Genomic DNA, 22,194 nt, shown 5'->3' on the forward strand with positions numbered 1-22,194 from the left:
TTCTGTGAGAATAGTGTTTTCCTATTTTTATGTTCAAAGTACTCGTGTATGAGGGTGCGAGAGAGAGAGAATAAGCTGAGGTCGACCATCCACAGTGCTTAATTTAACTACACCATGTGACTATAGGTAAAGCCAACTACTGCCAAGCTATGATTCTAAATGTCATTTCACATTTGTCTCTAAACTGTTTAAAAAGCCACATGCCAGTGGAACATATCATAATATAAAATCCATTAATTAGAACTATACGCAACAAGCCCCAACACACACAAGTTTGATGTAATTATTAGGTTTACACTTTACACAACGTGTACCAAAATAGTACAATGGGGACCCTTTAATACGGCGGCAGCAAGAATCAAACTTCTCCCCCATGTGGAGGTCGCATGAAGTAGCAAAAGCTTACACACCAAACGACTTCAATTGCTTTTGATACTTGGTCGTTCCTGGTCTTCCAATTCTCTCACGTTGCATGTGTAACCAACTTTTCTTGCATTGCTTACGCTTTTTTTTTTTTTTTTATAATTTCCCTTAACTCATCTCGTCTCTTTTAATTATTATAATTTTTTAAAATTTTTATATAAAATAAAATAAATTATTCAACTTTTTTAAACTCTAAAATAAAAATAAAATTAAAAAAATATATTTTAATAATATTTTATTTAATTTTTAATTTTAATCTTATTTTATCTTAAAAACAATCGAAGCCAGGTCGCATGATTTGCCTCTCTAGTCCCTCACATGGGCCTCTCAATGCAATTGCTGGGTGGGTTCAAATCTTCCTTTTTTCTGCAGACTGCGGTACGGTAAAACAGTGGTATCCACCACGGTGTTTGTGGCTTTGCTTTGGCATTGTACAAACTTTCTATACACGATGTTTTTCTGTCTGTTTTTTTGTTTTGGTTTGTTGGGTCTTTTGACAATCAATGCATTCTTGTCGTGGTAAAAATTGAATTGCCCTATGATTTTGAGCAGAGTGGTCCAACCAGTTGTACCAGTGCCTCTGTTCTGCAACAAAGTTGGATTAAATTCCTGACATGTGAGGTAGATGGACGGTCCTCTGTCAACGACTGGATTGAAAACTGGTTTTAAAAGCTCGTGACTGTTCAAGTAACTGAGAACGTTTTCTTCCTCCTAGATTTCATTATTCATAATTTTTTTTTTTTTAAAAGATCAGATCTAAACATAAATGTTATTATGAGGCCCACCATTGTTGATTAGGATTGTCTTTCTGTTTCATTGTCAAATAAAAAATAATTGGATGGAAGGACTAATAAAACAGGGAGTTACCCATTTGAAAAGGAATTCAAACTGATATGCATTAGCAATAAATCAACCAGAAGCTTGTCTGTCTTATTTCATAGAGTTGTATTATATACAATTACTTTTATTTATTTTTTATACATTTTATTAATATAATTGATTAAAATAATTATTTTATATTAAAAAAAATAACGGAACCAATTATATTAGTGGAGTGTAAAAAAAATATCCAAAAGTAACTCTACATAAAATTTTTATATTGGATAACCCCATTTGGCATACTAAAAACTTATCCAAATATGGTAAAAATCTTTCACCTCAATACTTTTTAAAGTTTTTTAATCTCCTGCCCAAAGAGATGAACAAGATCCACATAATCCCCTCAGCTTCCCCATAAACATCGGAGGCATCCAAATTTAGCTGTAAAATACACAAACGTCGACTTCCTTGGTTCCCCTGATCTACCCTAACCTCAGGGTCAAAGTCCCCCACCAGGCCACCACAGATTTTGTAGTTTTCTCTCTTTCTACTCTCTTTCTCTCTGATCAAATCCAACACGGTTTTGACTCCAAAGTCCTGATTACGTTATTAAAATATATTATATTTTTTAATTTAAATTTATACAGTGTCAATTAATCAATGAGTGGATATTTTTATTAATTAATTATTGTTTATTTTTGGGGAAAATGAAATTTATTAGATCTGACGGCGATCCACCAATGAAAAGGCACCTCACGTACTAAGAAAGAAATAAAGAACAAGAAGAAGAGAAAAGAAAACCCCATATTTTTCTCTCTCTTCCCCTGACTCTCGCTCTCTCTCTCTCCCTCTCCGTGTGAAGACCCGTTGATCTGTGAGAGAGGAAGCTGTTCCAAACCCAGAAGCCCGATTTGGTTGATTGATTCAAATCAGTGATTGAGTTCTCAAAAACCCATTTGCTAATCTCCAATGCGGTCTCGTGGAAGACCAACAAGAAACAGAGTCTTGAGCGGAAAAACCCAGAGAAATAGATCTGAAATTGGTCAACGTCGTTGTGGGTGTGGGATAGGATCTAATGGTGAGGATTTTGGGACCATTGGTGGAGGTGTGTGCAGCGAGTCGGGTCGGTATTGGTAGGAGCGTAGTAGTGGTTTCCGGTGCAGTGGTGGGGCTGCATAGACGACGATGCAGCTTCATTTCTCTCCTAGCATGAGAAGTATCACGATCTCTAGCAGCAATGGATTTATTGAATTGATGAAGATCAAGGTCGCAGCTCGCCACATCTCCTATAGGACCCTCTTCCACACTATTCTGATCCTCGCTTTCTTGTTGCCATTTGTCTTCATTCTCACTGCCGTTGTTACCCTCGAAGGTGTCAACAAGTGCTCCTCATTTGGTACTCTATTTTATCAACTTTTCATTCTTTTGCATTCCCAATTTTTGGTCCAATTCGTTTACGTATTGGTTTGGTCAGGATTTTATGTCATAGATCTTGATGTGGAATCGGTTGTTTTATTATGCCCATGTTGTGACTATATGTGATTTTTATTTTAGTAGCTCAATATGATCGTCTTGTTCATTAATTGATTGGGTTGAATTGGATTTTGATGCAGTGCCGTGTTTTGGCATGTCAATTAGGGCAGATATATTAAACGGTGATGATTAGATGTGATATTGAGTTTAGAGCTGAATATGATCGTCTTGTAAATTAATTGATTGGGTTGTTGTGTAGTGAACGTGTTTTGGCATGTGAATCTGATTGGTTTTGCCAATTGTTTGAGTTGAATTGGGTTATGGTGTTACGCCCATGTGGTGAATATTTGTCATGTTTATTTGCGTGGCTCAATTATGATTGGTTTTGGTGTAATGCCCATGTGTAGATTGTTTGTGATGATGATTTGTTTAGCAGGATGCAATTGGTTTATTAATTGAGTTGGAAGGTGGTTTTCATTGTAATGCTTATCTGATGGATCTGTCATTTGGGCATGTCTAACTGAGCTGGATGGTTTGTTAATCAGATTGGACTAATTGAAATTGATCTGAATATTAAGTTCTGGTATGTTTTAAATTTTTAATCGAAATTGATGTATCTCAAAATCTGATATTTCTGTCAGTTTGCCAGTTTGGATCTCAAGTCATCTCAACTCATTTTATCTAATTATTACAACTTTTTCAAATTCCAACATAAAATATAATAAACAATTCAATTTTTTCAAATCCCAAAATAATAATAATATTAAAAAATAATATTCTAACAATATTTTATTCAACTTTCAACTTTCAACTCAACTCAACTCAACTTAGCTCAACATCCAAACGCAGCTAAGTTTGTTTATCTCTTTTATAAGTTTCTCTTGTTTTGTTTAATTGAAGTTGATTATGAAGTAAGAAATCATATGTATTTGTCCAATTTAGACACATATCATTTTGCAGAACATTGTTGATTATTTCCTGTCACTAAATCCATAGGTTATTTGCACATTTTCAAGCATCACATCATCTTAATATCTGAATTTAATTGTTCATCATGTTTCTATGACTTATAATTTTCTTTCTTATCAATTGCTAAAAAGGGTCACCTCCTAGGCAACCTGCTTTGATTTCCCAGCAGTTCGCATCTAACAGTGCCTACTTTTTATCTATAAAAAAGCTTATCAAAGCTTATTTTTTTTCTCATATTGCTAGCGTCAACTTTACTATTTGCCGAAATGTTGACTGTAAAAATTTGGTTCTTCCTTGATTCATTTTTTTTCTTCTCAATGTTGCCCCTTTTTTATCATTGCATTAAATATAAACTTGAACATACATTGCAGTGTATTAATTATTATACGGTTCGATTGTGTTTGCTTTCTCTGGCCTGCTTGTACCATCCATGGTAGTCAGTTAAGGTTTAGGATTTATTTCCTGAAATGATATCATACAGTTTATGGTGGATCAACGAATTCATTCTCACTCTTCCGTGCTGCAGATTGTTTAGGCAGGCGTTTGGGACCAAGGTTTCTTGGTAGGGTTGATGATTCAGGAGTAAGCAACTTTTTCCTGACACTTGAATTTCATATTAATTAGTGTTGATGGAAATCTTCAATTGTTCTTTTACATCTACAATGCTTATGTATTAACTTATGCTGGATCCTTGCTGTGCTGGTGATGGTGCGGCAGAGACTGGTTAGAGATTTTTACAAGATTCTTAATCAAGTTAATGCTGAGGAAATCCCACATGGTCTCAAGCTGCCAGCTTCGTTTAGTCAACTTGTTTCTGAAATGAAGAACAACCAGTATGATGCAAGGACCTTCGCTTTCATGTTAAGGGCTATGGTATGTTTCATGTGACGGATATAATTGTGTAAAGATAATATATTATTGATAGGACATAAGGTTTTTGGAAACTGAGGTCTTCCTGAATGATTCTTTCTAATTTCACGGGTTGTTTAGCTTTTCCAATTATAAACCTTTGAAATCATTTAAGATGTATGAACAAGGTTATATGAAATCCTGGTCTTTGCTCAAGTTAGATCCTTTGGTAGTATCATTAACATTTTAGAAACTCTCTTGGGTGAATGTATTTTATTTGGAACAATTTGCTCTAATGGTAGTCATTCTCCTTAATTAATGAGATTACAAAGAATGACTAAGGATGGAGTGGCGCTGATGAGAAAGTTCCCACCTTACATGCCCTCATTGCAACCATCAGGTTTTGAGTTTAGTGGATGTACGAAGCGTTAGAAAGCATAATTTCAGCATCTGCTGTCTAAAGTGGAATTCTTTGTGCTATTCTTTCTTAATTTGACCCTTTAACCTTGCAAGTTGGTTTCACAAAGCATATTAAAATCTTTGTGCTACTTCCCACCCCTCCTTCCTTCCTAATGTAAAATCTTAAGATAAGTTAGCATAAGCTCAACTAACGTCATGTTCATGTGCACAGATGGAGAAATTTGAAAGGGAGATTAGGGAGTCTAAATTTTCGGAGCTGATGAACAAGCACTTTGCAGCTAGTTCCATTCCAAAAGGGATCCACTGTCTGTCTCTTCGTTTGACTGATGAATATTCCTCAAATGCCCATGCACGCAAACAATTGCCTCCTCCAGAGTTACTCCCTTTGCTCTCTAACAAGTCTTATCACCACTTTATCCTGTCAACTGATAACATTTTGGCTGCTTCAGTCGTTGTTGCTTCTACTGTCCAGTCATCTCAAAAACCCGAAAAGATTGTCTTCCATGTCATCACTGACAAGAAAACTTATGCCGGTATGCACTCATGGTTTGCACTAAATCCTATCTCCCCAGCTATTGTTGAAGTGAAAGGTGTTCACCAGTTTGACTGGTTAACAAGAGAAAATGTTCCAGTACTTGAAGCTGTAGAGAACCAAAATGGAATCAGGAATTACTACCATGGTAATCATGTTGCAGGGGCCAACCTCAGTGATACTACTCCACGAACATTTGCTTCAAAATTACAAGCTAGAAGTCCTAAGTATATATCCTTACTCAACCATCTTCGCATATATATACCCGAGGTAATTGCATGTGATTTATACTGTTTCTTTTCCCTTATTTGATTTCTGGGGACCTATAACATATGATCCTGTTAGTTCAATAAACGTAAAAGAAACAAATGAGAAAATAATGCTGATGCATGATATCATAGGCAGTTAAGCTTCGTATGCCCCAGGGCAGTTATGTGGGCAAAGTTTTCCCCTCACCTGTAAACCCTTACTTCACATTAATGACTAACGTATCTCATTAGCAATGGCCAAGAACTTCATCTTCTCGGATGAGAAAGACTAGGTACATGATTGAGTCTGCCTGCTCTCAGTTATGTGTGTGCAAATATACTCAAGTAAAGTGTGTGTTGTAAATTCTAGTAGAATTGGATGGCCTCAGATTGTTGGTTGAATATGTATTGACAGGGCTGACTTCAAATCACTGAATTTTTCTGATTTCTTCATAAAATCATGTGTTCAATTAGACTATGCAATGATATATAGATGGGAGACAAGTGTGGAAAAAGAACCCATGGATTTCTTAGTGATGGGCAATTGTTTTCTCTAAAGAGATTTTTTTATTCTAGAGGATGACGATGTGGGATCTGTTGAAGTAATTTGAATGTTAATTGTGCGCTTCCCATTATTAGAAACTTGGCTCTCAGCTCTATTTGAAAAAGGGGTTGTCCAGGGCTTGAGGGCGAGCTTTACGTAAGAGAGAATGGAGAGTGAATCAAAGGTGCTCAATCATTCTTTTTCTGGACCCTTTCAATCTTATTTGTAGTTGAGAAGGGGGAAGGAGACCATATCACCCAGTGAAGTGGGATCTTTGACAATCCATGTACACTTGGAATGTAGAACAATAACATTGTGTCCCCTGAGATTTGCAATTGTTATATTGTATTTTTTGTTCTGTATAAAATTTCCCCTTCTTTCTCCTTTTGTTTATTTTTTCCCTTTTAATTCTGAAATAATTATGCTTTTTATGTGTATTGAACAGCTCTTTCCAAACCTTGACAAGGTCGTCTTTTTAGATGATGATGTTGTGATTCAGCGTGATTTATCTCCCCTTTGGGAAATTGACCTTGAGGGAAAAGTTAATGGAGCTGTTGAAACTTGTAAAGGTGAAGATGAGTGGGTAATGTCTAAGCATTTCAGGAACTACTTCAATTTTTCCCATCCTCTCATATCAAAGAATTTGGACCCTGATGAATGTGCATGGGCTTATGGGATGAATATCTTTGATCTTAGTGCTTGGAGGAAGACAAATATAAGAGAAACATATCATTCTTGGCTGAGAGAGGTAAACCCAATAATTCATTTTACTTGCTAACTGTTTTTATTCTTGTTTATAAGCATCCATATACACGCACCTCATTTGTTTTCTTTTCCCTCCGTTTGTGTATTTTAAGTTATGGATTATGAAGGAATTGGAAATATTGACTCTAGGAAATATAATATCATCTTTCTATTTGGCAGGGGTGTCTATGCCCTATCCATTGATGGGGCCATAACCTTGTTTTATGTTCCTTTTAGCCTCTGGGTTTAGAGAAAAGATGAAGTTCTTTCCTGGATACCCTTTTTGCAGATATATGATTACTACACTTAATGTGCATAATTTTCACGCAACTTAAGCTCATTACGATATTCTGGATTTTGCAAAATGTTGGTCTGTTTGCTTTGAAGTCACTTCAAATATAAAATTTCAAGCTTTTGATCTCTTCTACCCTTTTCTTGATGAAAAGTGCTAGTGGAATGGCAATTTATTAAGGAGCTCTGAGTTTCAACATCGAACTGATTTTTCAAATTGAATTGGTTCATTTTTTTCTGGGTTTCATTGTTGACTGTATTTCATAGGTTTTGCAATTTCTTACCCAACTGTAAGTAACTTATAGACCTGCCACCATTTAACTTGGATTCTGGGTTTGTATGTGGCAGAATCTGAAGTCAAACTTGACAATGTGGAAACTTGGGACCTTACCACCTGCTTTGATTGCATTTAAAGGTCATGTTCACCCAATTGACCCATCATGGCACATGCTTGGCTTGGGCTATCAGAATAACACCAACATTGAGAGTGTAAAAAAAGCCGCAGTTATCCACTATAATGGCCAATCTAAACCATGGTTGCAGATTGGCTTGGAGCATCTCCGTCCATTTTGGACCAAGTATGTCAATTACACCAATGATTTTATAAGGAACTGCCACATCTTGGAGTCGTAGTTGATCAACTAGAGGAGCTATAAACAAGAGAGATGGGCTGGGAAAAAATATCCGAGTTATACAGATTTCATACGAGTCTTTTGCGGTTCAAATTTCTTTCCGAGATTTATTTGAGAAGACTAGCAGAAAAGTGGCCAAAAGGTCAGACCTTTCAAGGTCCAGATTCGCTCGCATTTGCAAACAAGGACCGGCATCAATATCACGGCATGAGATTCATTCTTTCAATCTGTAACATAGCAGTCCGTCCTTTATTTTTTGGTTGAGAAAAGGATACTATTGTTGGTCCTCTGCCAGGGGGAGTCTTGCCTGATTTCTTAGAGCATATTTTGAAATAAAGTGAAAATATACAAAGATAGAAGGTACTGATGTTAATGCCCTTCGTGTTGAATGGTGAATGGACGAGGAAGGCTAGGACAGCTCTTCTGTGAGGCTCCCCCGGTAGCCCAGAAATGTTTCTTTGCCTTTATTTTTTATTCTTTTGTTGTTTTCATTTTTGTTAGTACCCATTTTTCCCCTTTCATTGCTATTATTACGGTGGATTTTAGGGGTAGGCCATGAGATTGCTCTGTTACAGGTCCCATTTAAATGAGGAACTTTTTTAGGTTATAAATCGGTATCTGTTATGTACGAGAGACATTGAAATGTGCAGAAAATTCTTTCGAACTTTCTTCCATCTGTATGCTTTTAATGATAGTTTCAAAATGTTGTGTAGTAGTATATTGTGCATGTCCCAATTCAGTGTATGTCATCCAAACCCTCATTGTTTCTTTTACCGATCGGCCATTGACTGATCAGCCTGAATGGGTTTATTCTGAACAATGGTTAGTGCACCGCCTCAACCAAAGCTCTAAGGAGCTGGTTTTATGTATGGAGTATCATCATAATGGAATTTTTGCTGTCAACTGCTGGAGAATATTATTTGGGTCATTGGAATCTCATAACGAGGTTTTCAAGAAGAGATTCTTTTATATAAATGGAACATGGTGAGTTGGTGCTGACAAGAAACCCATTCAGAATAAACCCTAATATTATTTAGTACTCTATAACACAGAATTTGCTAAATTCTGATCTTTCGAGGTGCATGGTTCCTTATCGTCAAGACGTTTTGTCAACAAACCAGCACCACATAATCACATATTTATTGGTCTAACCCTTTGTCATTTTGCTTTTTTCCTCAACTACAATACACTGTTTGTTGGTCAATAATTTATCTGCACTGTTAACATTAGCTTAGTGGAATTATCAGATATATTAGCATTTGGGTGATTCTTCCAAAGCCTCAAATGGAGAATCTTGAATGGTTGTCGGCTGCCAATCCAATCAAACATGAAAGTGCATAGTATGAAGGACATGAATTACTGTGAAAGCATCAGCAAAGGGAAATTGATTTGATGTTGTGAATATTAGATGAGTGGTGTTCTCTTCTATTCTTCTCCAAGGACAAAACAGGGGTCTCTGTGTTTTATCTTCTTGCTGAAACTTCACGTGCTCATCCTCATAATACCATCTTTTCCTTTGATCTAGGTTGTTAGAATGTCAAATTTTGTGAAACCTTAGCACATGATGCACGACCCTTAACATTTTCCCTCTGAAAATTCTATAATATTTTCTTGATTTCCTTTTGGATATGAAAAGCCACCCTTTAAAACTTCAAAATGATAGAACATATAAACCCTAAATGAACATTCTAGAGGGGAAATAGACTTTTTGATGGCTTCACATAAATACCCAACATTCATGCTTAAATGCTTATGCAACTTCTATCCGATTGAATGTATACTACCAAGTAACACATCATTAAAACGGATAAGGATTCTCTTGATTTCAAGTACGTATCTACTTACCTTCTTAAACCTTATCAAAATCATAATGAGAAATGTTTTAACTATAAAAAAATCTCGTAAAAATAAATTTATAAAATAATATAATTTGATGTGATACATTAGATTATAAAATAAATTTAACATATCATATGAAGTCATAGCAATTTATAAATGAGTAATATTATATATACTTATAACTTTTAATCACAAAACTCATTTTGTCAATTTTGTTTTTAAATTCAAAATTTGAATTTTAAATTTTATAATTTCTAACATATCAATAATTAAAGTGTGGATAAGTAATTTTTTTTAAATACAAATAACATTTTTCTTCATAAATTTATTTTTATAATGTATATATTTTTTTGACGGTAACACGTCTCAATCATAAATTGATACCTCAATAATGGGTAATGTATATTGACATTAATTGACGTCATCTTAGGATTTGAAGAAGGCTTATAGGTATCTCGTAAAAGGAAAAAAAAATGTAAATTGCTTGCGTATACTTCTTCCGCCTTCACGATTCATTCACGATTCACGAATACGATAGCCTGTTCAAGTCGGATACAAATTGGTTTCATTGACCAGAGACTTTGAAAACTCCGAAACAACCTCGTTCCTTGGGAGCTTGTTTGATCCCTCTCTATGACTTTTAGTATATTAATTATTAGAAGCTCCTCGACTTCTTCTTCTTACGTTGCTTGGATTTCTTAACCAAAAGGTGCGGGAGAAGGGGGGAATAGATGATAACCCTGATCAGTCTCTGAGCCAAGTAAGACGGACCATGAAGGTTTATTGAATTCTTTTGATTGTTCCTTTTGATTTCTGATCGATTTGCTTTTCCTGGCTTTGTATATTGGTACTGGACTTAATTTCTCCCTGTTTTCTTAAAGACTCGGCTGGCCATATCTGTTGTCGAGTTCATTGCCCCAAAAACTCCCGTTGCAAATACATAACCATTTCTTTACTGACCCAGTTGGGCATATTTGTTACTGATTTTCATTGCTATAAAATGAAATTCCCGTTGCAAATACAAATCCCTTTCCATACTGTTTACCCTTTTGTATTAGTTTCCAATTCCAGGATTGGACTCTTTTATTATTCAAATCCTATTTAATTTACTCTTCTCTTTATTCTTTGGATCGTAATTCAGATTTGCAGAATACCCGGTGGGAATTTGATGAAATATTAATGTTGGCGAGACAATTCAAGCTGCTCACTGCGCTATTAATTCCTCGTAGCGAGCCCAATTGACATATCGATACGTTAATAGAAGACCCAACTGAAGTTATTTGGTGCCCAAAGTCTAATAGTGTCTTTCATCTTTGAAGAATGGCCGCGGTGCAAAATCAATTAGAGATCAAGTTTAGGTTGACTGATGGATCGGATATCGGCCCCAAAAGCTTTCCCGTTGCTACAAGTGTTGCAAATTTAAAGGAAAGCATTCTTGCTCAATGGCCAAAAGGTGGTTATCTTGTTTTTTGTGTGTTTGATTTTAATTCCATAATCATCTGCTCGTCAAGCTTTTTTTTATCTTATCATAGTTCTTCAGTGTGAAACAAGTAGTGACAACTGTTACATTATGAAATCTGGGGTAAAGATGTCGGTCGGATGGGATCATTCAGATTTACTGTACAGTGACTAAGAATTTTTGTGTTATATCTGTCATATAGCATTACATTGCTTTTGAATTCACTAACCATCTTTTGGAGCGGAGCTTTCATAGACAACTTAGCCATCACCATCATGATGACAATTACAGAAGTAGTGGACAATGCAGTATCCTACAAACTGATTCTATGCAGCATCCTCTCAAGAAACTACTCTCAAGAAACTAAGTAGACTCGCTGGAGAGCACACTATGGAAACTTATTTTGAATGCTCTGGTTGACACAGAAGGGGTTAGTTAACATGGCATTGAAGGTGGCTTTTATTGGAAATGCTTCCTCAAAGAGATTGGCTGTATGACAGAAATAAGAACCAATGAAAGATAGCTAGTTATTCTTTGTATTGAAATTAAGGTTGCCTGAGATCGACGGGAAGTTTCGGAAAACTGCAGCATTTTTGGCAGCTGCCCACAAGAGGCAAAGAATAGCCTGTAGCTCTTAGTAAGAGCCACATTGGGTAATGGTCAAGGAGATCTATATTTGCCGTTGACTAGCCTTATTCAATGGCAATAAAATGCAAGTCATACTTGGTAAAAATCAAGTGCATTAAGTTCTTTCTTGAAATTGCATTTGATATTCTAGATGATGAGAACATCAATGTTAAGCATGGCCCAAGAGCATTGGATAACACGAGTCAGTAACACTAAAATTGGCATTCTTTAGGTCTTAAATTCCATCACCTTTTCTGTCTATTCTATGTCAGTTATTATGTCTTAGTAGACCTCTTCGTTTGAAATTTATCTCTCTACTATCTTGCAATTCCTTGATTTTTAATGTTATATGAGATACATAAATGCTATATTTTGATTTTTTAGAGAAGGAGAATGGTCCAAGGACAGTGAAAGATGTCAAGTTAATAAGTGCAGGCAAAATATTGGAGAACAACAGAACACTAGGGGAGTGCCAGAGCCCATTATGTGACATCCCTGGTGGAGTCACGACCATGCACGTCGTCGTTCAGCCACCTTCTTCAGATAAAGGTAAAAGTGTTTCTGAGACATTCCAAAAATTGTTACTGATATTTATAAAGTAAGACCTATTATTTCTCTGCCTTTTAGGTTCTTCTGTTGGGGAGAAATATATTTTCCATTTCGATTCTACTGCTGTTTTATTTTTTATTGTCACCTCTAAGTGATGGCTCCATTCTACCAATTCCTTGTTTACATATAATTAGAAATAGTTTTGGTTATGTTAGCTCATACACTTTAGTTATGGCGACTTCTTAAACCTTGGCCATCTATGTATATTCATTTAACTGCTCTTCTTCCCAACTTCAAGTTCTATTTTACTCAACCTGATCTTTGACAAAATGCTTATCTTCTTCTAATTCAACAGAAAAGAAAGGAGCAAGCCAACCAAAGGAGAGCAAGTGTGTTTGTGTTATATTATGATTTACAGTTTTAAATAGACGTGTCATTATTATCAGGTGGGTGTGGATTTGTTTTGTATGATTGCGGAGATACTGTCCCTTTTATTGCTACTATCATTCGGGCTCTTAATTTTACCCCTTTTCATTGAGTATGTGTATCTCATTTCTACTTCAGGTAAAGAGTATTGGAGCTAGTAAGACAATGAAAGTTGGTGGCTTGCTTTGATGCAGAAGTAGGCACATTTGTCATTGGTCATGTTTCATTTCAGGTTAACGATTTCCTCATATAGTTGTTGCCTTTCTTTGATTCGGTATATTTTGTTCATTGTAAAGTACATCAGTGTCTCTTATAATGAAATCCTATCTCCAATTTTTGTCTTTAAATATTTTTTGCACTTCCCCCAAGCCTACATTTTAAATTTCTCATCTTATTTATAGTAGTTTCAAAATATGAATTGGAATTGCAATGTAATATCTGAGGCCATTAATTTACCCCAATGAAAGGCTCAGGTGATACAGGAATGTTCATTACTTGTGTACTTCATGGCATGCTGATTACCATAAATTGCCTTTTTCTTTGTGAACACACAAGCACGTTTGGATGCTAAGGTGATCTCAGATGATCTATGAATAGTAATAAAAAAAGGACAGTGATAGACTTACTATCCTATTACTACTCATCTAATATCCAAGAGTATTTCAAGTTTTTTTTTTATTTTTTTTTTTAAGTATTTTTTAACATTCGTAATCATTAAGAAAAAACTAAAAAAATATATAACTTTACTAATACTCACTTTCTTAATCATTAAGTAAAATAAAAAATTAAAAAAAAATCAAATATAAAAAGAGTAGTAGTAGGGTAATAACTCTATCATTATTCATAAAAAGAATAGTGAATAATACTGAAAAAGTAGTGAATAATTTGTGAGTAGTAGTGAACTATTTGTGAATAATAGTGAATAGTAGTGAAGTAGTCTCAATTACCAAACACAGCTTAGTCATTTGGACAGCTGAAAGAAATTGATGTAGTCCAATGTGTTGTCTTAGGTTAGGTTTGGATAGTGAGTTGAGATGAAAGTTAAAAGTTAAATAAAATATTATTAGAATATTATTTTTTAATATTATTATTGTTTTAGAATTTGAAAAAGTTAAATTGTTTATTATATTTTGTGTGGTAATTTATAAAATTTATAATGATGAGATAAGACGAGATAAGTTGAGAGTATTTCTCAATTCAAATTGAGCGTTTATTATTATTTTTTGAACATTCATTTTCCTTATGTTTAAAGATGTATTGTCTCGGAATTAATTATTCGGAATTATAAAGGATGACAGCGCCCTCATCTGCTTTCCACTGTTGATGATTTTCATGATCTCTAGCCCCCAAGTAAACAAGTGAATGTGGTTGGAAGATGAGGGGAACCTATATAAACTTGGAAATGATAATCCCACCGATAATGGGTACAGAGAGAATCGGGGTTTTTTTTTTTTTTTTAGTTAAGGAGGTGTTTTAATTTGTGATTTTTTTAAAATATTTTAAAGGATTTAAAAAATGTTTGAAAAAAATAAAATAAATTTTACACAGTCGGCAGAAATTTTTGGTGGTGTTTCTCGGTGACTGTAGCATAATCCTATAAACTTTAATGGCACAAATCTCTAGATATTAACTTCTATAATCACAATGTAGGAAAAAAAGAAAAATGATAAACACGTATCACTTTTTATAACACATTACACAGTTATAATTTAAAATGAACGATATATTAGTAAAATATTGTGTAAAAGTAGCATTATTTTATAAAAATACTCTGTATTGTGAAATATGTTATAAAATATATTATGTAGATATCATTATTAAAAATATATTACTACAATCACAAAAATGTTAGATATATTTACGAGATGTGTAAATGATAAAATATTCTTTTAAAAAAAATGAAATTTATTATTAAAAAATTAATTTTTAATTTAAATCAAATACACTCACTCTAAAATGCTAAATATCATTTATTCAAAAACTTTTTAAAGGTTGTATGCTTGCACGTGGAGAGGCAGATCTGAGAACTTCGACTTACTGTCTGCCCAAATACTGACGAGTACACTATTTCCCAAGGCAGCAAGATAGAGATAATATAACTCAACTGTCTGCTCAAATGCTATTTACCATTTTAATTTTTATTATTTTATGATATAATATTAAATAATTAAAAATTATTTATTAAATTTTACTTATAAACTTATCATTTAATGACACATCATGAAATAATGAGATGATAATAAAAATTGAGATGATGAATATATTTTTTCTTTTAAAAATTTAAAAGTTAGGATTTTCTTGATATATATATATAGAAGATATGGATGTCCTATAAAGTGAATTTTGTGAAAGTGAGAATATTTGAGTTTGATTTCAGATTCAACTAAATGTTGATCCGATTATTATTTTTCACTGGTTCGAAAAAACAAAATTAAAAAAAAATAAATTAATTTCCCTAAATGAAATTGTTATTGTTACCTCTATCTATACTTTTGTAAATTACATACCAATTAGGAGCTAAAATGCTTTCATTGAACTTTTAAAATAGTTATCTTTTAGTTTGACATTCACTCTAAACTCCTACTATTATGTCTAAACATCAGAGATAGACAAAATATTAAATATTTATTAGAATTTTATTACATTATTTGAATGTCTCATCCTAACTCATATGTCTATACTTCCCATCTTCATTCAATTCAGATGAACAAGTAAAAATAACTTCAATCATATAACCTTTTCCCAAATTCATGCAAAATATATAACGATATTTGTTGTCCAATTTTCTTATCTTTCAAATTAAATTACGAAATAAACTTACAAATGAACGTCTTAACGTAATAATGAGATAAATCGTAAAGCTTGTTCCCAAAAAAAAAGAAAAGAAAGAAGATAAATCGTAAAGCTAACCTATCATAACGATACATACAGAGATTCTCCGAGTCGCATCAACTCCCCCAACCCCACCCCCCCCCCCCCCCCCCCCCACGTGTCCGAGTCCGAAGGCTCCGTAACTCAACAAGTCTCGACGTTTCACGAACACTCTCCGAGTTTCTATTCTCCCAGTCCCTGTGTCTTTCACTTTTAAACCTGCGATCGAGGAGGACGACACTCTCAAACCTTTGCTATATTCCCACGCAAAGTGCCTACCTTCTCTTTTAATTCCCTCGAACTCCCTCTTCGGTCGTCACTGACTCACTGAGATTTCTTTCGTTCGTTCGTTCAATCCTTCATTTTCCACGGCACTCCGGCCATGGCCTCGACGAACACGTCCTTCTTCTGGGTCAGTTCCGGTCTTTTGCAGTCAGCCCGGACCAACTGTTGCGATCGAAATGGTTTGTTCGCTCAGCCTCCGCGGCCCTCTATGAGCTTCTCTCCCGCGAAATCCAAACCCCTCATGGGCTTGAAGTCGCTGCAACTGTGCAGAAACGGTGCGTTCCCAAACGGGTTTCTGAGATTTGGTCGGACTCCTAGGCCGCTTGTTGTCCGTTGTGAAGCTTCGAGTGGAAGGGTAATTCTTTGTTCTTTCTCCATTTTTCCCCCACCACCCCGAGAGATCTTTTTTTCTTCTTCTTTTATGGTGCTCGCTGACATATTTTGGTACCTAGAGTCTACTGCGTATTGATGAGATTTTGGTTTGGAGATAATGATAGATAACGCAACAAGATTTTACGGATATGGCGTGGCAAGCAATTGTCTCATCCCCGGAAGTGGCGAAACAGAACAAGCATCAGATAGTGGAGACAGAGCATTTGATGAAGTCCCTTTTGGAGCAGAAGAATGGGCTTGCTCGCAGGATATTCTCCAAGATTGGAGTTGACAATACCCGCCTTTTAGAGGCCACTGATAAGTTCATCCAACGTCAACCGAAGGTAATTCTTGAAATATCATAGTTTTGCCTCCCGGGATATGTTTCCTTGTCTGGTTTTAGTTCTTGAATTTGGATTACTTGGGTTTCAACATTCACATTGATTGGCTATTAACTCCTCGTCTGTAATACAGATATCATATGTATAAGTTCATGATAGGAAAGAAGTTAAGCACCGTTTAGGACTCCCTTAGCATGCATGCTGGCACTAGCTTGATACTGCTCTTGATATTTTGTTTTGCCTACTTTTTGAAGTATTAGATTGCCTGATTCAGACTTTCTCTCGGTTCATCAGTAAATGCATCTTCAGTCCGTGATCTTTTTATCCAGAAGCTAACTAATTCACCTCTATATCTGTACGACAACGGTAGGTTCTTGGTGAATCAGCTGGCTCAATGTTAGGACGTGATTTGGAAGCCTTGATTCAGCAAGCGAGGGAATACAAGAAAGAGTATGGGATTCATTTGTTTCTGTTGAGCATTTGGTTCTCGGTTTCACCAAAGATCAACGATTTGGGAAGCAATTATTTAGAGATTTTCAAATATCGCTGCAAACTTTGAAATCTGCAGTAGAAGCTATTAGGGGACGCCAATCAGTTATCGACCAAGGTTGTGTTATATTCTTGTTTTCTTTTTTCAAATCCTAATTATCATATGGCAGTGCGTGTGTGCGCGCGCACACGCCCACATGCGCGCCCATGCTGACTGAAGGCAAGGTTAGTTAAAAATGTAAAAGAACCTTAAAAGCCTTTTTTACGCATATTAAAGTTAGCTGCGTTGATTGTTGTACTTGACGAAAAATGTCTTCCTTTTATGATGTATCCAGGTTCTTTCATGTCCTTGCAAAGATCATTATGTTAGTAAATATCAGAATAGTGGATAGATTCATTACCAGGTTAGTAGGCAGTGAATCTGGAGTGGAACTAGGAAACTATCCGACGATTTCGGTAAAGGTCTTGGTCTTGGTGATATGCTCACTCCAGTCTAAGGTTCAAATCTTTGGGTGCAAAAATTTCTAGGGGCCATTGGAGTGGGGAGAACTTCCCCTTGAATTACCCGAGGTGCATTTGCGGAAAACTCCTTACCGAAGGCCTATGCACCCCCAAGATTAGTCGGGACTTTGTTCTCGGACACCCAGTGCCAATCAAAAAAATTTTATTGTATTTATTGTTTTTTTTAATTTCCTTAATATTTTCTGTTGGGAAAATATAAAGCGGCATTATTTAGTGTTTTCATCTCTTTCCCTGTTTGATTTTTATTGTGTCCCTACCCTAGTTAGGGAACAAAGGGTAGTGTTTTGATGTTTATGTGAGTCAGACAATGATTTTCTTCTCTCTCTTTTAAACAGATCCTGAGGGGAAGTATGAAGCACTGGAAAAATACGGAAAAGATTTGACAGCCATGGCAAGAGAAGGGAAGCTTGACCCAGTAATAGGAAGAGATGATGAGATACGTAGGTGCATCCAGATTCTCTCAAGGAGAACAAAGAACAATCCTGTTCTCATTGGTGAGCCTGGTGTAGGGAAAACTGCAATATCTGAAGGGTAAGCACTTGGTTAGAGCTAGAATCCTGTCTTTGTTCATGGGTTTGTATAGGACGTTAGACTGAATGGTTTTGGTCTGCTTTGAAGGCTTGCTGTTACGCACTAAGCTTAATGATTCCTTTGAAATCGTTGCATGTCAGTCTAACTGTGCCTCCTTCAACAGGCTTGCTCAAAGAATTGTGCAAGGAGATGTTCCTCAAGCATTGATGCATCGTAAGGTATGTGCTATATGTAGAAGTTCATACCAATCCAGCAAGCCCTCTCTCACCCCCTCTCTCAGGCTTACTCAAATATACTAATCTATGCCTACTGGGGATGATGTCTGCATGGTGGTCTGGCTCATCACTCTCTCCATCTCTTTACAGCTAATATCCCTTGACATGGGTGCACTAATTGCTGGGGCAAAATATCGGGGGGAATTTGAAGATAGACTGAAGGCCGTACTCAAGGAAGTTACAGAATCGGATGGTCAAATTATTCTCTTCATTGATGAGATCCATACAGTTGTTGGTGCAGGTAACATGTTTGGTTATTGACAAAGCGGGCTGAAGCGACTAAATATTCTTTGTTACTTGTGCTTCAGAAATACTTTCTCTGTCTATTATTCATTTTCACATCAATTTTGACAGCAGTAGTGGATTCAATAGGTAAAAATGAAATGTATGGAAGAATGAGAATGCCAATGGTGACCCCATCTGTTGATTTCTCTTCAGGTGCTACGAATGGTGCAATGGATGCAGGCAATCTGTTGAAGCCTATGCTTGGGCGGGGAGAGTTGCGGTGTATTGGTGCAACAACTCTGGATGAATATCGCAAGTATATTGAGAAAGATCCGGCATTGGAGCGTCGTTTTCAGCAAGTTTATGTTGATCAACCTACAGTTGACGATACCATTTCCATACTGCGAGGACTGCGTGAAAGATATGAGCTGCATCACGGAGTCCGCATTTCTGATAGTGCACTTGTGGCGGCAGCGATTCTATCCGATCGTTACATCAGTGGTCGGTTTTTACCTGACAAAGGTAACACAGCAGATGCAACATTTGAGTGGTTCTTGTTTTATCGGAAGATTAATGTGTTCATGATGACTCACTTTTTGCAAGTGGCAATCAGAACATTCTAGAATTAGTGACTCAAGCATGAATTGTATTTATATTGTTCAAGCAGCATAAAGATGAGATCATACTAAAGCACACAATGATTGTCATTTTTATGATAATAGTAACATATAATGAGCATCAGATGGTATGAACTTCAATTTATACTGTTTGGAAGTTTTTTTTTTTTTTTTTATACTATTCAATTTAAGTGAGTTTTCTGCTGGTTTGTAAGGTTTGGAAAGTATTCTTCTGAAAAGGGTATGGTTTTGAGAAGTATTCTACCTTGCTGCCTGTTTAGCTGATGGTACTCTCATGGAGTTTATCTTTAAGATCTGTGCATTAGTTGAGAGCTAATATATTTCCCAATTGCAGCTATTGACCTAGTTGATGAAGCAGCTGCCAAACTGAAAATGGAAATTACTTCAAAACCAACTGCCCTTGATGAGATTAATCGTTCAGTGTTGAAGCTGGAAATGGAGAGGCTCTCCCTCATGAATGATACAGATAAGGCTTCTAAGGATAGGTTGAACCGGCTTGAGGCTGAGTTGTCTCTCCTCAAGGAGAAACAAGCCCAGCTCACTGAACAGTGGGAGCATGAAAAGTCTGTCATGACCCGCATTCAGTCAATCAAAGAAGAGGTAAGTTGTTGATGCTAATACTATTACTGTCAAAAGTCTGTCGTACAATATAAATCTTGAGATCCAGCAGTAATGATTTTACTAAGAATTCCAGTTGGCAGAGGCAGGTTAGAAATAATGAGTTTCTGAGTTACTGATGAATAAAAATTCTGGTTTGACTGACTTTTCTGTTTATTTGTACAGATTGACAGGGTAAATCTTGAGATCCAGCAGGCTGAACGAGAGTATGATCTTAATCGTGCTGCAGAACTGAAGTATGGCAGCCTCAACTCTTTGCAAAAACAACTTGAAAGTGCAGAAAAAGAGCTGGACGAATATATGAACTCTGGAAAGTCTATGCTGAGAGAGGAAGTTACGGAAGATGACATTGCTGAAATTGTCAGTAAATGGACAGGCATCCCTCTTTCCAAGCTTAAACAATCTGACAGGGAAAAGCTATTACATTTGGAGGAAGAGCTGCATAAACGTGTTGTGGGCCAAGATCCTGCAGTGAAAGCAGTAGCCGAGGCTATTCAGCGATCTCGAGCTGGTCTCTCAGATCCTCACCGTCCAATTGCTAGTTTTATGTTCATGGGTCCTACTGGTGTTGGAAAGACAGAACTAGCTAAGGCACTTGCTTCCTACTTGTTCAACACAGAAGAAGCTCTTGTTCGAATAGATATGAGTGAATACATGGAAAAGCATGCTGTTTCAAGATTGATTGGGGCCCCACCTGGTTATGTGGGATATGAGGAAGGTGGACAGCTGAGTGAGACAGTTCGCAGGAGGCCATATGCAGTCATTCTGTTTGATGAGATAGAAAAGGCCCATTCCGATGTGTTTAATGTGTTCCTTCAGATTTTAGATGATGGGAGAGTGACTGATTCCCAAGGTCGCACTGCGAGCTTTACCAATACAATTATCATTATGACATCAAATGTGGGTTCACAGTACATACTCAACACAGAGGATGACACATCGCCAAAGGAATTAGCATATGAAACTATTAAGCAGCGAGTACTGGATGCTGCAAGATCGGTCTTCCGCCCTGAGTTTATGAATAGGGTTGATGAATATATAGTTTTCCAGCCTCTGGACCGGGATCAGATAAGCAGCATTGTCAGGTTACAGGTAAGCTTTACCCCAATGATGCTTTATCAACTCTTTAACGATTTTTTTCTTCTGCAAGCAGTTCTTTGAACTAGAATTTTTTGTTATTTAGGAATGAGGATTTTTAGTTTTTTGGCTTGGCAACTTTACTCATGCACCCAAGGTGACAGACTGTCAACTTGGGCACCACCCTAGACTTATGGGTGGATGGATCTCAGTGTCACCGTGAGATCTGATTGCCCCTCCCAGGATTTTGGGCTAGTCTAGGTTTTCTTTAATGGATCTTTGAGGCGGTAAGTTAATGGAAAACCATCTCTGAGCTGATTGTTTAGGGTCTAGACTCCACTTATTCTAGGTTTTATTAATGGATCTTTGAGTTGGTAAGTTAATGGAAAACCATCTCTAAGCTGATTGTTTAGGGTCTACACTCTTAAGAAGTGGACCCTTTTAGTGAATGGGAAATATGGTCATGCCACCACCACTTACTGTATCTTACAGAACCAATTATGTGGACATGCCTAGAAGTTGATATTTTTTACTGACCTTCAACGGAATTTGTTTCAATGTTCTGAACCTCGTGTTTTTCTGCAACATTTTCACGTGTGTTTTGGGCAATATACGTATTCTGGGCTTAACTTCAAAACCTTCTAACATGTATGTACATGTTTTACAGTTGGAGCGAGTGCAAAAGAGGCTTGCAGACCGGAAGATAACAATCCAGGTGACAGATGCTGCTGTTCAGCTCCTTGGAAGTCTTGGGTATGACCCGAACTTTGGTGCTAGGCCAGTCAAGCGAGTGATTCAGCAGAATGTTGAAAATGAACTCGCTAAGAGTATCTTGAAGGGCGAGTTTAAGGATGAAGACAGTGTGTTAATAGACACAGAGGTTACAGCATTTTCTAATGGCCAGCTTCCCCAACAAAAACTTGTCTTCAGGACGCTTGGAACTGGTTCAGAAACTCCAGCTGCGGAGGACAAAGAAGCTTTCTCACCCACTCCCTGAGGCCTTATACTTTAGTTTCACTGTATTTTATGTTTTACAAAAAACAATCGGCCAAAGATCATGGGCTAATACTATTGAGCATCCCCTATTTTATATATACGTTCTTTAT

General features: G+C 36.4%; 3 protein-coding genes across 4 annotated transcripts; all 3 read left to right on the forward strand.

Annotated features, from left to right (window-relative positions):
- The first annotated feature begins 2,010 nt into the window (after positions 1-2,010).
- On the forward strand, positions 2,011-8,612 carry LOC121248293 (probable galacturonosyltransferase 14). 2 transcript variants are annotated; one of them, XM_041146712.1, is made up of 6 exons: positions 2,011-2,614; positions 4,211-4,266; positions 4,402-4,557; positions 5,165-5,755; positions 6,723-7,025; positions 7,661-8,612. In XM_041146712.1, exons 1-6 carry the CDS (start codon positions 2,428-2,430, stop codon positions 7,943-7,945), a joined length of 1,578 nt encoding a protein of 525 aa, XP_041002646.1. In that variant the 5' UTR covers positions 2,011-2,427; the 3' UTR covers positions 7,946-8,612. The 2 variants fall into 2 exon arrangements, with proteins under 2 accessions (XP_041002646.1, XP_041002645.1); XM_041146711.1 differs by having other exon boundaries at positions 2,012-2,638.
- Positions 8,613-10,257: 1,645 nt separating this feature from the next.
- LOC121248385 (membrane-anchored ubiquitin-fold protein 1) lies at positions 10,258-13,191 on the forward strand. The gene is made up of 5 exons (XM_041146845.1): positions 10,258-10,543; positions 10,925-11,236; positions 12,254-12,418; positions 12,774-12,864; positions 12,983-13,191. Exons 2-4 carry the CDS (start codon positions 11,104-11,106, stop codon positions 12,827-12,829), a joined length of 354 nt encoding a protein of 117 aa, XP_041002779.1. The 5' UTR covers positions 10,258-10,543; positions 10,925-11,103; the 3' UTR covers positions 12,830-12,864; positions 12,983-13,191.
- Positions 13,192-15,866: 2,675 nt separating this feature from the next.
- LOC121248240 (chaperone protein ClpB3, chloroplastic) lies at positions 15,867-22,191 on the forward strand. The gene is given in 11 exon segments (XM_041146644.1): positions 15,867-16,355; positions 16,498-16,716; positions 17,084-17,165; positions 17,168-17,320; positions 18,060-18,255; positions 18,419-18,473; positions 18,621-18,771; positions 18,969-19,277; positions 19,728-19,993; positions 20,177-21,103; positions 21,756-22,191. Coding segments are annotated over 11 exon segments (2,946 nt in total). The 5' UTR covers positions 15,867-16,097; the 3' UTR covers positions 22,086-22,191.
- Positions 22,192-22,194: the final 3 nt, after the last annotated feature.

Source organism: Juglans microcarpa x Juglans regia, chromosome 2D (assembly GCF_004785595.1).
Source record: "Juglans microcarpa x Juglans regia isolate MS1-56 chromosome 2D, Jm3101_v1.0, whole genome shotgun sequence".
Classification (NCBI taxonomy): domain Eukaryota; kingdom Viridiplantae; phylum Streptophyta; class Magnoliopsida; order Fagales; family Juglandaceae; genus Juglans; species Juglans microcarpa x Juglans regia.